This window comes from Anguilla rostrata, chromosome 5, assembly GCF_018555375.3.
Source record: "Anguilla rostrata isolate EN2019 chromosome 5, ASM1855537v3, whole genome shotgun sequence".
NCBI classification, from domain to species: Eukaryota; Metazoa; Chordata; class Actinopteri; order Anguilliformes; family Anguillidae; genus Anguilla; species Anguilla rostrata.
This window is the reverse complement of record NC_057937.1, coordinates 26,087,955-26,101,707: the sequence shown is the minus strand read 5'-3', so window position 1 is coordinate 26,101,707 and position 13,753 is coordinate 26,087,955. Positions and strand designations below refer to the sequence as shown.

Here is a 13,753-nt window from a genome sequence, read left to right as displayed (position 1 = left end):
GGTGGCAGACTAACTCGCCCTGGAAATCACTTTCCAGAAACGTGATCATCCTGCAACGCTCACACAGCTTTGGCCACATTTTTACCACCCTATCTCTCCATAGTTACTGCCAAGACAGAGACACCAAGACCACAACTTAAAAATACACGGTTGGGTCTGGACAACCAGCAGCAGAAATTGGAAAGAAAATAAGGCACTTTTAACTATCTAACACTAAGCGTTGAATTAATAACACAAAAAAGACTACTGCTGCAGAATTAATCTAACTAACTAAAGGAATCTTTGTACTAGGTAATATTTTATTTATATATCAGGACAAAATACAACCAAAATTTAATCGGAATCAGATTATCATAAACTATAGCTAACGTTAGCACTTAACAATAAAGGGAAACTCATCTAACTACAGTTATTTTTTGCTCCTGGGGAGACAAAAAATCTCCCGTCAGCAAGAAGCTGTTCGGTTTAGCTAACTGGCTAGGTTGCTATCCGAGTGCTTAATGGAGATGGGGAAAAAGTGGAAAAATCCCCCTGTCCCTCAACAGCAACAAACATTTTCACCTTAGGAGCAAAACAGTCTTACCTTACTTATAATATGGGCTTTAAAAACTCAAAGTAATATCAAATACACACTTGAAAACACAATACAATCCTGAAACAAACATTTCTAAACACCACCAGACTCCTTTCTCTCACTCATTCCATCACAAACTGGAAGTGCGTGTCTGACACCAGTAATCGAGCAAGAGCAGCAGCAGCCAAGCAACTGCCCCACCCAACTTGCTACGAATGTCCCTAATGAGACAATTCCAGACCCACTGTGAAATAACTCCTGTAATTCTGACTGACTGTATTTTGACAAGGAGCCCAGTTGAATTTTTTCAAATTCATTTCGGGTGGATTTAAATCAAAACACTTTGTGGCTCCCTCAAGGAGATCTAAGAGGTTTGTTATGCATGACATAACCCTCCCCCCCCCCACCCCACCCGCCCCCCGGTTGACGCCACTGGCAACAAGCCACTAATCCCTTTTTCTGTTTCTGTCTGTCCGTTATGTGATATTATGGTTACACCCAGAAACTGCACATACAACTCGCATATAATTTATCAGGATGTAATGAAAAAAGTTTAGGAGTCGAAAATATGACAAATACATGCTTTATGTGATGGTGGCACTATAGAGCACAACTATTTGTTCTCAATGTGCTTTGTGGACTTCAAACAAACAGGGGAATGTGAGTTTCATCCAGGTTGCATGCATTTGGGGGGTTGCTTTGGAGTACAAAAATTTAGATAGCTTTTCATCCACATACTCCAAAGTGATAGAATCCTGTAGTTTGTGAACCCACCAGTCTCAGAGGAGATCATTTTGGCCATGGAATGCAATGTTCTAAATTATGGAAAACAACAAATGAGACAAGGAATCTGTAAAACGGATCATCTTTGTAGGTTTGTGAGATATCTGCCATAAAGTAAAACAGTGACAGAAGTGAGTGACATTTGCAAGCTATCTACCAAATAATGTAGCTCTGTATGCCGTTCGTTTTTGGTTGGCATGTGGAACAGAAAGCTGTACTGCATTTCATAATTTGTTTTTCCCTATTAATGTGAAAATGTAATTTAAAGAATTAAAGAAATTTAACTTCTGGCTCATCAAGTGCTGCTGTTCCATCACCATTTGGAATGTAAGCTGTGATGCCATTCTTTCCCCTAGGAATGCAATGGAACTCTATTCACAGTATTGGGTGACATTGTTAAGTGTGGACTGACAGACACTGAGACCTGTTTCAAGCATGTCACCATGGCTCTTTCTGAAGACTCCACTGTAAGTTGCCTCTAAATTATCTCTGCAAACATTATTAGACGCCAGGTTGGAAATTACATTATTCAATTTTAGCATCTCTATTACGTGACCAGGAGTATATTTATTTCTGAACCAGGATGTGTCTTCTGGCCTAGGATTTTACTTGATCCAGTTATGTCCTTGACTTGGTTTTGGACCTGACCTTTATTAATAGGACCTGCCTTGTGTCTCTGACATTAGTTTTTTAGCATATAGGAAGATTAATACAACACAGTCATCATACCTGTCAGGCAAGTAATTCTACTTCACCACAGGGCCCAGCCTTTTGGTGATGTGTAAATGTCACTGTACTGTGGAGTGGGAAGCCAGCATTGAATTCCCACATCCAGAGACAAAGCTGTTCACCTTCTTGTAAAGCTTGCTGTAACTACAATAAGAGAAACTAATATCCTTTACAGTGCATAAGGTAAATTTTTATCCACAGGTGATTAACATCCAGGCAAATGGGAATGTCTATGTCAATGGAATCTATTCTCAGCTGCCCACATCTACTGGTAAGCCTTTTTGCTTGCACAGAAATGGAATATTAGTACATGTGAAAGATGGAAATTACTTGTAAAATGTATACACAGCCTTCAGTTCAAAAATCAAATTTATGGACATGTGGTGTGTCTCATACTTTTAAAGGACTATTCTAGGGTGGCAATCGGCCCCGTAGTTTGATGGTGGGATTTTAGTTGGTGAAATGTCCATGCCCATGTCCAAGCGACCCATCTGCTCACTTAGTAGCACCAGCAATCTGCCCCCTGAAAATGCACATTAATTATTTTCCTCTGACCCAATGTCTGTGCAAAAAGAAGCAGCTGCTGACCTCACATTTTAGAAAAATGTGTGTGGTTTCCTGCATTCTCTAAAATTAACAGAGGAGGTTGCTACAATGGGCACTCCAACTGAGCATTCCAAATACTAATTGGGATAGAAAAAAATTATTATTTTATCTCTCTAACGTGCTATTTGAATTTCACAGGAGGGGCAATGATTTTCAAACCGTCAACTTTTTATATCATTATCAAGACATCTTTTGGGCTTCAGTTGGAGGTCCAGCTCTCACCAATCATGCAGGTCTACATCACTGCAAGCATTTTATTCCGGAAAAAAACATGTGGTATGTTTCACCAGCACCAGGACAGTACATGAAATCCTGCATCAGACCTATATTCAACAATTACCTCACATGCTCAACCTGTATTAGATCAATTTTATTCATGTAAACACTGATTTCACTGACCCTCTGACCTTACCTTAATCTGCATTACACTCACACCTACAAATTTGAGATGTCATGCAGTATCATTTGTTGTTTAACTAAAACATTACTTTCATTCTTCTAGGCCTGTGTGGAAACTTTAATAGCATCCAAGCTGATGACTTAAGAGCTATCAGTGGGGTGGTGGAGGGAACAGCAGCAGCTTTTGCCAATACATGGAAAACAAGAGCCAGTTGTCCTGATATAAAGAGCAGTTATGAAAACCCCTGCAGTCTGAGTGTCCGAAATGGTATGTCATTATAGATATTTCATGGCATAATGTTAATGGGTATTGGCTGTGTGACCAACAGGACACGTGTGACAGCTAGACATTTTCATTTAGAATGACTAGAACAGTGCTTTTTTCCGATAATCCGATAATCAATTCTGGTTCAGAATTGAGCTGGAACTCTTGACAAATTCTACTCAAATTATTGAACAAGTCTAAGTAAAGATATATAATTTATATTTGAATTGGAATTGGAATTAAAAGAATCATAACTGAATTTAATTTAATTTAATTCTGCTTACAAAAATAGAAATGGCACTCTATGTATAATATGATTAAATTATAATATGGAAACAAGCAGTGCAATCTTTTAAATATATTTTAATTATTCAAAAAAAGAAGTGGTTCACACTCAAAAGAATGATATAATTTTATCGTCATTTTTACATTTTGAAGTCTTCTTCAGTGTGCTACAAGTGACAACAGTCCTTTAAATTGATTGTGTCAACACCTAGTTTCTAAAGGAAGGGTGATTGAAGGCTATTCTTCGCATCTTGTGTAAACTGGTCCTAAAACAATGATAATAAAATTTTAAAATTTCATTAAAAAAATTATTTAATTTTCTATCAAATATATTTTCTATAAACAATTTGTCTTGTTTTGGCTGTGTACTCTGTGCAGTGCTTTGTGTTTGAAATGAAACAATAAATATGAGGTCAAACTGCAGATATTCAGCTTTAATTTGATAGTATCTACATATATATTGGATGAGCCTTGTAGGAGTTCCCCATTTTAGGACACCAAAAATAATTGGACAATTGGCTGTTCATCTGTTTCTTGGCCAGCTCTGTCTTTGTATCATTAGTTCATTGACAAGACAATAGCAGCATATCAATGTCAAAAATCTTGAGGGGAAACAAGAACAAGATCTACATGCACAGAAATCGAACAGCCATGTGTGCAACCTGAAACTCATGCATTCAAGTTTCTTTCAGTCAGGACAACTGACGCATTAAAATATTTACATGGATATGTAAATACATATTTTTGGTTTGGCGGTGAATGGCAAATTTAAGGCATCTAGTCCCCAAAACAAGAAGGGACAGAAGAAGGCTGCAGTACACGCTACAGTACAAATTGCGAGGTGGAGCCCAATCAAGGGGGAAAAGTCTGTCCCAAAAATTATGGAGCCCACTGTAATCAATGACATAGGTATCTCCACTTAGGGTTATAAAAAAGACAGAATAGTCTTTGTTTTGACCAAATGGAGATGCAGGGCTCTATTTTCCAGAATCAATGTTGCATGGCACATGGCTGCAGTCAATGGCACGGTACATGGATGCACTGTGTGTGGCTATTGAATGTTGCTATTTTCATGACCAGAGGCAAGGAGTGCATCATTAGTGCTCAAACAGGTGAAAAATGGATTGGACTATGCTGAATATATTATCAGTGGTTGTGTTGAAGCTAGATTAATTCAGCCAATAAGTGACCTCTTTTCATTCACTTTAAGAGCCGTGCACTGCCAATGGTCTACCACTGTGTTGGAAGACGAAGATAACAATATACTGTACTAATCAGAGGTTTCTCTCACAATGTTTTTTTGCAGAAGAGTTTAGATGTCACTTTTTCAAAAATTGAGCTTGAACAAATCTCATAAATAAGAGAAATTTGTTTAAATTTGTTCACATTTCCTGTTTTAATTTTCCATTAAACTAGCGAAATAGCTTAAAAATACTATAGCTAAGAAATACAGACAGCAATATCATGGTTTTCTTAAACAAAATAAAACCAGGGAAGATCATACAATTCCAGTGATCCCGGTCATAGCAGTGGAATGCATCTGTGTTGTTCAAACAAAAGAAAAAAAAATAACAGCGGCTGAGTGCATCATTAATTCATAACAATGGCATGGCTTATCTGAAATGAGTGGGATTGAATGAGTTGTGATTTCATCATGTTTTGATCATTTTGATAATTTATCTCCTGGTTCCAAATCAGCATTCATTCAACTTGTATTGCTTACGCACAGATATTGCCTAGCAATGAAACAGCTAGTCTATCCCCATGCAGCGTGGTTGTAAAATTAGATTTTACATTTATTATGCCAAAAAGAGAGATTGTTGGAAAATATTGCATTAATTGTCAAACTCTGTTTGTAAATATAGGCTATCCATTATTTGTGCCAGTACTGTAGATACCATTTTTATTACAGTCAAATAAAATTAAATGTTTGTTCAAGTTGTGGTATTTTATTATTTTCATTGCAGGTATGTAAAAAATCTAAAATTGATTTTTGTGTGAAGTTCTCCATTAAAAGCCTGATGTCTGTTTCAGAGAAATATGCCCAACACTGGTGCTCTGTGCTGTCAGATCCACAAGGAGTTCTCTCCCCATGCCATGCTGAAATAAGCCCAGACATCTACAAAGCAGTGAGTCTAATCAAGTTTCAAATGACATGAATAAGTAATGACTGTTGTACTATAATACACAGTTTTGATATGTCCAAGAAGTATGTATATATTGACACTCAGCCACTCTTTCCTAGAACTGCATATATGACACCTGTAACTGCGAGAAGACTGAGGACTGCATGTGTGCTGCCATCTCCTCCTATGTCCATGCCTGTACAGCGAAGGGAGTTCAACTAAACGGCTGGAGAAACACAATCTGCAGTTAGTTCAACCCTATGATAAAATGAGAAACCATAAAAGGGGTCAGGCAAGCATGAGGTCATTTGGCATCTTTTCTCTTTTTTTTCACAGGTAAATACTCCACAAACTGTCCCAGCACAATGGTGTACAGGTACAATATAAAAAACAACAATGGCACCTGCCGTTGCTACAGTGATCCAGACTCTAGTTGTTCATCAACCTTTGACCCTGTTGATGGCTGTTCCTGCGCTGAAGGAACATTCTTGGATGAAGACGGCAAATGTGTTTTGCCAACAAACTGCTCCTGCTACTACAAGGGCTTGGTTGTGACCCCTGGAGAGGTTTTGACCAAAGATGGAGCCATGTGGTAGGGTCATTAACTATCCTTGTCTAAATGTCAATGCTGCTATAATCTGTCATCATTTAGGTTAAGAGTTCTCACCTCTGGTCCTGGAGCACTGTGGGCGCTTTCGGTGTTTCTTGGATTTTATTTAATTTTGTCCTCATTTCAGCACCTGCAAGCAAGGAAAACTGAGCTGCATTGGACATCCATATTATCGTACAGGTGAGTCATACTGGCTGTGCTGTCGAAATGGTACTTTTGTCTGCATAACTTTATACATATATAAGTACAACGTTACTCAGATAAAAAAATTGAATTATATGCCTTCTCATATTAATGTGCAATGCTTGATGTGCATTTAACAGGTGCCTTTTTGAATGAACTTTTTAAATTGTCATGCAACATAATACCTGAAAATATTGATTCAGAAATGGTTCATGATAGAACACAAATTATCAGACAAAACCAACTGAGCCATCTATGGTTCTGGCTCTACATAGATTCAGTCATCTATTTTTATGATAATTACTTAAAGCTACAGTTGATAACTTTCTCGACAGTCACAGTGTTGTGAAAACATCTTGAACATCAGCACACCCTTTGGCCCTGCCCACAGAGAAAGAGACCCACCCTGCTTCTCCACACAGCTCATTGTGAATGTGTATCAACATTTCTTGCAACAAATCCTCAGCAAGCAGGATCACCATATTACTTACTGACATAGCTAACACTACACTAAAAATTTCAGCTCCAAGAGTCCAGGTGAAACAGTTGCTGTTGTTGCAGAGCTTGCCAATAACACAATAAAACATTTTGGCCTTAGCCCTGATACAGGAACATTTTTGTGTCTGGTCGTATAGACAACAATATTAGCTACAGCTGGCATGCAGGGTTCTACCAGGTTTATGATCATGATCAGACAGCTGACCTAGTTAAACTACCTAACTTCACCTACCACACAAATAACATTATCAAACATTTCCTTCTTCCAAGAACTAATGAAGTAACATTATCAGTAATAGCTACCAAGCTGCTTCTGTGAAGGTACAATTAGCTGGCAAAATTAGTTCGATAAATTAGTGTTGAAATTTATAACTGTCCAGTAGAAACGATGCCAGCTCAACTCCACCTGCTGCTGAAGTTCTCATGACCTTCTGAATTGTGCTCCAATGTTTATCGTACTTTTAAAGCAAGCTGTATCCAATTTTCTTTTATGGCAGTAGATTGTGCCGACAAAGCAAGAGCAGTTTATCTTCCATTAACTCTTTCTGTCTTTCTCAACACATCCAGCTATACATGCTGTACCGTTATGTGAACATGCAAGGTCAATCTCATTGTTGAATGCTTCACAAATGTGAACCGGCCTACCTCTTTGTTTGGTTCATATAATAAATCACTGTGTTTAGAAAATTCAAACATAGAATTTGAGAGTGTAAACACAGTGTATGGTGCTGGATTTCTATGACTTTCTATGACTGCTACTATTTAATCATGACCATTCCCTGAAATCTTTATTCAAAAAGTTACCAACTGCAGCTTTAAATTTATGAAAGGTGTTAGCTGAGTGATTCTGGAGGTCAGGTTTTTCCCATTTGGCCTGTCAAAACAAAAACAAAGAAGAATATTTGCTGTGGATCCAGCTTAGTGGGTAAACAAAAACCACCTTGGCTAATCTCGAAAGAAGAAAAGGGAGCTCCAGCCTGCTCCATAATACTGTTGATAATCAGACATCATCTATCCAGGTAAGGTCAAATATTGAGCCAGTGTCCTTTGCCAGGCTTGTGTTGCTCATTAGTTAGCAGCAGTAAAATGTTACAAATAAGGTTTTCATTTTTTCTGTTTCCTGTGATACATTTCATATTTGCATACTGATTGGTGTTACTTCTCTGGTGATGTGCACTTGGTGTGTTTAGCATGGATCAATATTAACAATAGACATTGATTTAATTTCCCCCAGACTGCAGTGCCCCAATGGTCTTCTTTAATTGCTCCAATTCTGGGACTAGAGTGAAGGGGGCTGAGTGCCAGAAGAGCTGCCTGACAATGGACATGACTTGTGTAAGCTTAAGCGACTTTAAATGCGATACTTTGGTACATAGCTGTTTATACTTATACTTCTTGTATATGTTGTTTACAATTATACTTTTCCCACCCCAGATCAGCACAGAGTGCCTTTCAGGCTGTGTTTGTCCACCTGGACTGGTATCAGATGGGAAAGGGGGTTGTGTCAAAGAAGAGCTTTGTCCTTGTGTCCACAATGGAGCTTCATACCAACCTGGAGACAGCATAAAAGTTGACTGCAACACCTGGTATGCTTATCACGGTCAAATGATTAAAAACAATATCATGTATTTTCGTTCAATAGTAAGGGATACACACATATAGTTCTCTCCAGGCTTTATCACTGCTTTTATTAAACTTTCTACAAAACTCTCATGACAGATTTGGACAGATACAAATAGTCATTTAAAGTTTTACTGAGTAAAAAATAAAAAAAATCTGCCTTTGGGTGTGGGATTCTCACACTGAACAAATCACTGAATAAATATAATAATTTAAACATTATATAACATAAACAACATAAGCTGTCAAATTCTTCACATTTCAAATAACTTCTATAATGTCTGTACTATAACATAAATGTAGATTGTGCACATTGACAGGTAGTTTGTGATGGGATATGAAGTAGTTTATGTGGATGACATGGCCTTTGGCTCCTTCAATATTACTTGCAACTTTTTTATGCTGATTAAACAAGACAGCTCCCACAAAATTATAATAGCTTGTACAATCAATGAGAGCATGAATGTTGGTGGACATGTACTTTTTATATTAAACAGGAATACGTGTCAGTTAATAGTGTGGCAGGCTTACGGGTATGGGGTTTCCACGTCACCAATTCAATAACTAAACACGCACACGAAACACAACTAGAGTGCAATTGGGGGATTTATTAGGGAAATTTACAAACGGAGGGAAAGGGGGAAATTCAGCAACCAATTCACAGTCCACAATCCGTTCTCGTTGTCCTTTCTCCGTATTCCAGGGGTAATCCAAAAAACCAGGTCCTCAGCCAAAACAATAACACAGCGGGGTTAGTCAAACAGTCCAGGTCAGAACAGGTGATCACACAGATATTTCTCAGCTCTCTCTCTCTCTCTCTCAGTCTCCGCAACACGCGTTTCCCTCTCGGTACTTTGCGCAGTTTGTGCAAACCGCTTCCCCTTTTATCCCCATGCACTTAATGGCTTAATGAAGCCCAGGCTTGCCTCGTTGGGGCAGGAAGTCCATATAAGGCTCGGGGGTGGAGCCAGCAGGGTGCAACATATCTGCCCTCAGTTACCACTCCCCTCACCTCTCCCTGCCGTCTGCCACACACCCCCCCACCTCAGCTCCGACCGGGAGGGAGGGACGGTCCAGCTCCCTGGAGCATCCCTCCTGGAGGGGGCATCGGCATTTCCATGGGCTGCACCTGATCTGTGGACGACAGAGAAAGCAAAGGGCTGTAAGGATAGGAACCAGCGGGTGACCCGGGCATTACTGTCCTTATTGTGTGACATCCAAACCAGTGGTGCATGGTCCGTTACGAGGGTGAAGTGCCGTCCCAATAAGTAATATTTCAGCGTTTCCAGTGCCAACTTGATCGCTACACATTCTTTCTCCACAGTGGAATATCTTTGCTCCCGCGGTAACAGCTTCCGGCTAATGTATAAGACTGGATGTTCCTCACCTTCTTGTAGCTGTGATAGGACGGCCCCCACCCCTGTTTCGGACGCATTGGTCTGTGCACCACCAGTGGTTTGGAGAAGTTTGGGGTCACCAGCACGGGTCCAGAACACAGTGCTCCCTTTAGGTCCTGGAAGGCTTTCTCCGCCTCCTCGGTCCATGTCACCTGGGTGGGCAGATGGCTCCTGGTCAGATCCGTCAGGGGGCTGGCTCGGGAGGCAAAGTTGGGAACAAATCTCCGGTAGTAACTGGTCAACCCCACAAACGTGCGTACTTGCTTCTTGGTGAGGGGGCGTGGCCAGTCCCAAATCGCCTCCACTTTCTTCACCTGGGGTTTTACACATCCCCTCCCGATCGTGTACCCCAGGTACTCAGCCTCCCGCAGGCCGAGCCGACATTTTTTTGGGTTAGCTGTTAGCCCCACCCCCCTTAAGGCCTGCAAAACTGCGTTCACCTGGTTTAGGTGGATCTCCCACTCGTTCCCATGGATTACAATATCATCGAGGTAGGCCGCTGCATACTCACGATGGGGACAGAGAACCTGGTCCATCAACCTCTGGAAGGTGGGTGGGGCCCCGTGCAATCCAAAGGGCAGCTTCCTGTAGTGGAACAGCCCATCAGGGGTGGCGAAAGCGGTTTTCTCCCTCACCTCGGGAGCTAAGGACACCTGCTAATAACCCTTCGTCAGGTCCAGTGTGCTGATAAACCGGGCGGTCCCTAGCCGTTCTATTAGTTCATCAATTCGGGGCATCGGGTAGGCATCAAACTTTGAGATTTCATTCAACTTTCTAAAATCATTACAGAAGCGAATGGTGCCGTCTGGTTTCGGCACTAACACTATGGGGCTGCACCACTCACTATTCAACTCTTTGATGATTCCAGTTTCCAACATTTTTTACCTCATCCCTGATGGCGTCTCTCCTTGCTTCTGGTATGCGGTAGGGTCTCAACTTCACCTTTTTCCCGGGTTCAGTGATGATGTTGTGCTGTACCAGATCGGTGTGTCCCGGTTCACTGGAGAACACATCCTGGTTCTGGCCGACCAACTCCCTCAGCTCCTGCTTCTGTGCTTGGCTCAGCTGCTCCCCCAGTCGCACCTCCACAGGCTTGGTCTCTGTAGTAGCCTTCTTCGGGGGAATAGAGTAGAGTACCTCACTCAATTGCATTCAATTTTTTCAACAAATTCACATGGTAAATCTGGGTCAGATGCCTACGCCCCGGCTGTCTGACCCTATAATTAACTTCACCCACCTTCTCAAGTCCAGTAGTCCTCGGGGTCGTCTCCTGTACAGGAGTTCAAAGGGAGAGAAACCTGTTGAAACTTGGGGCACTTCTCGGATCGAGAACATCAGGTAGGGTAGTAGCTGGTCCCAATTCCTCCCGTCCGCCTCCATCACCTTCTTTAGCATCTGCTTTAGGGTTCGGAATCTTTCCACCAATCCATCGGTCTGCGGGTGGTACACTGAGGTGCAACTGGGTTATCTTCATTCGTTTGTAGAGATCCTTCATGATTCGCGACATGAACGGGGTTCCCTGGTCGGTTAATATCTCGTCGGGGATGCTGACTCGGGAGAACAGCATGACTAGCTCCCGTGCAATTCCTTTGGTAGCCATGGCGCGCAGGGGGATGGCTTCTGGGTACCTAGTGGCATAATCCAGAATCACCAGGATGTATTGGTGCCCTCGGCTGCTCTTGGGTAGAGGTCCCACCAGGTCCATTGTGATCCTGCTAAAAGGGACTGAAAGGATTGGTAGGGGAATTAAGGGGCTGCGAAAGTGTGGTTTTGGTGCCACCTGTTGGCACTCCGGGCAACTGCGGCAGTAATCTTCCACTGCCCTCTTCACACCAGTCCAGTAAAATCGTGCCTTGATCCGGTCTAAGGTCTTCTCCACCCCTAGGTGAGCCTCAAGAAGGTGGGAGTGTTCCAACTGCAGGACAGTTTGTCGGGGCACCAACAACAATTCCAAACATTCGTTGTTTTTCTTCACAACCTGATATAACAATTTCTTCTTTATCGAAAAATGGGGGTATGTGATCTGACTTACCCCCTCGATAGGCTTTCCGTCCACCACTGTCACCTGCTGGAGAGCGCTGGCCAGGTTGGAATCCTCCAGTTGGGACGTCCCAAACCGTCCCGCTAAAGAGGCTGGCTCTGGCGCCATCTCGTGGTCCATCCAGTCTTGCTTCATCTGAGTCGCCCTCAGAGAGGGGTTCTGTTGACGCCTGGGGCTCCACTTCCTGGAATCCACACATCCGGCTATCACCCCTTCTGGCGTCCCTCCCGCCTCTCCGGCTTCCTCCTCCCTTTTGGTTCCCTCGTTTCCCCACGTCTCCGGACATACTGGCCCACAGTTGGTGGAACATCGGGGAATCTCTCCCGATAAGGACAGGCACCGGTAGGTTTGGGATGACTCCCGCTGGTCCTGTGTGTTGTCCCTTTGTGGTCTGTAGGTGGAGGAGTGTGGTAGGGTAGTTCTTAGTCTCACCGGGTATGCATGTGATGGCCATGGTGTCAGTCAGGTTCGGGGACTGGGCGTAGTCGAGGCGAATCAGGGTCACCATACTCCCAGAGTCCAAAAGTGCTGTGGTGTCCTTTCCGTTGGCTCTTACCGGGGTAACGGGGGTAGGACTACTCTCCTCAGCCCATCATGCCATCAGTAAGCCGCAGGGACGTCCAGTGGCTACCTCACTGGCTGAGACTGAAGGCATCTGGGCATCACGGTTTGGACAGCTCCAGGCGATGTGTCCCGACTCACCACACTCGTAGCACTTCCTGCCATCCATGTTCAGGAAGGGGCGTCGTCTCGGGGAGCTAACTATCGAGGTCCCTCCATCCTTGGCCGTGGTCCACGCATGGTCCTCCATCCTTTTCCGCTCCTTCGGGCGAGTGGAGGGTTCAGCCTTTAGTGGTCATCTGCTGCGCAGGACCTCCAAAGCCACCTGTTGACCTTCCACCATTTCCACCAGCTGAACCGTGCTCTGCGGGTTAGCTTGGCTTGCCAACTTCTTAGCTCAAATGGGAGATCGTAGAAATTTATCAATGACCACTTTCTCGAGGGGCGTGGTCGTCAGTGGTTCCGTCGTTAGCCAGCTCTTGGTCAGCCTAATCAGATCATGCATTTGCGATCGGGGGGACGCTGTGGCATCATACGTCCAATCATGGAACCTTTGCACCCTGCTAATCAGAGTGTAACCATATCGGCACAGGATTTCCTTTCTCAGCCCCTCATAATGCGTCGCCTGTTCAGCCGTCAGATCCTGATAGGTCTTCTGTGCCGTGCCTGACAGGAAGGGTGCTAGCAGGCTGGCCCACTGCTCATGGGGCCTTTTCTCCCTAGCCGCCGTCCTCTCAAAGGCTTGGAGGTAAGCCTCAATGTCATCAGCTTCTGTTAGCTTCAGCAGAAACATACTGGGTTTAGGATGGGAGACTGCTGCACCTGCAACCACGGCGGCATGGGCGGCTGTCAGCTGGCTGAGTTCAGCTCGCAGGAGAGCGGTCTGCTGACGCTGTTCCTCCAGCAACTCCTGATGCATAGCCTGCTGCGCTATGTTCGTCTCCATTAGTTGTTTCACTAATACTTCCATTATGCTCCGTGTCTGTTTAGTTATTGAGCTTGGATGATGCCCGCATTCTCCACCATAGTCTGCCACAATAGTAACAGTTGTGAGACTCTGCACCAGTGTGTAACAA

General features: G+C 43.1%; 1 protein-coding gene across 1 annotated transcript in view; it reads left to right on the top strand.

Moving 5' to 3' along the window:
* Nucleotides 1-13,753, top strand: part of LOC135256141 (mucin-5AC-like) — a 71,636-nt gene that overhangs the window by 21,818 nt on the left and 36,065 nt on the right. The window contains exons 9-18 of the mRNA XM_064337984.1: nucleotides 1,714-1,824; nucleotides 2,288-2,357; nucleotides 2,831-2,968; nucleotides 3,195-3,359; nucleotides 5,676-5,770; nucleotides 5,887-6,013; nucleotides 6,104-6,359; nucleotides 6,505-6,557; nucleotides 8,293-8,393; nucleotides 8,493-8,644. Of these exons, the coding sequence (XP_064194054.1) occupies nucleotides 1,714-1,824; nucleotides 2,288-2,357; nucleotides 2,831-2,968; nucleotides 3,195-3,359; nucleotides 5,676-5,770; nucleotides 5,887-6,013; nucleotides 6,104-6,359; nucleotides 6,505-6,557; nucleotides 8,293-8,393; nucleotides 8,493-8,644 (1,268 nt within the window). The remainder of the gene's footprint in view (nucleotides 1-1,713; nucleotides 1,825-2,287; nucleotides 2,358-2,830; nucleotides 2,969-3,194; nucleotides 3,360-5,675; nucleotides 5,771-5,886; nucleotides 6,014-6,103; nucleotides 6,360-6,504; nucleotides 6,558-8,292; nucleotides 8,394-8,492; nucleotides 8,645-13,753) is intronic.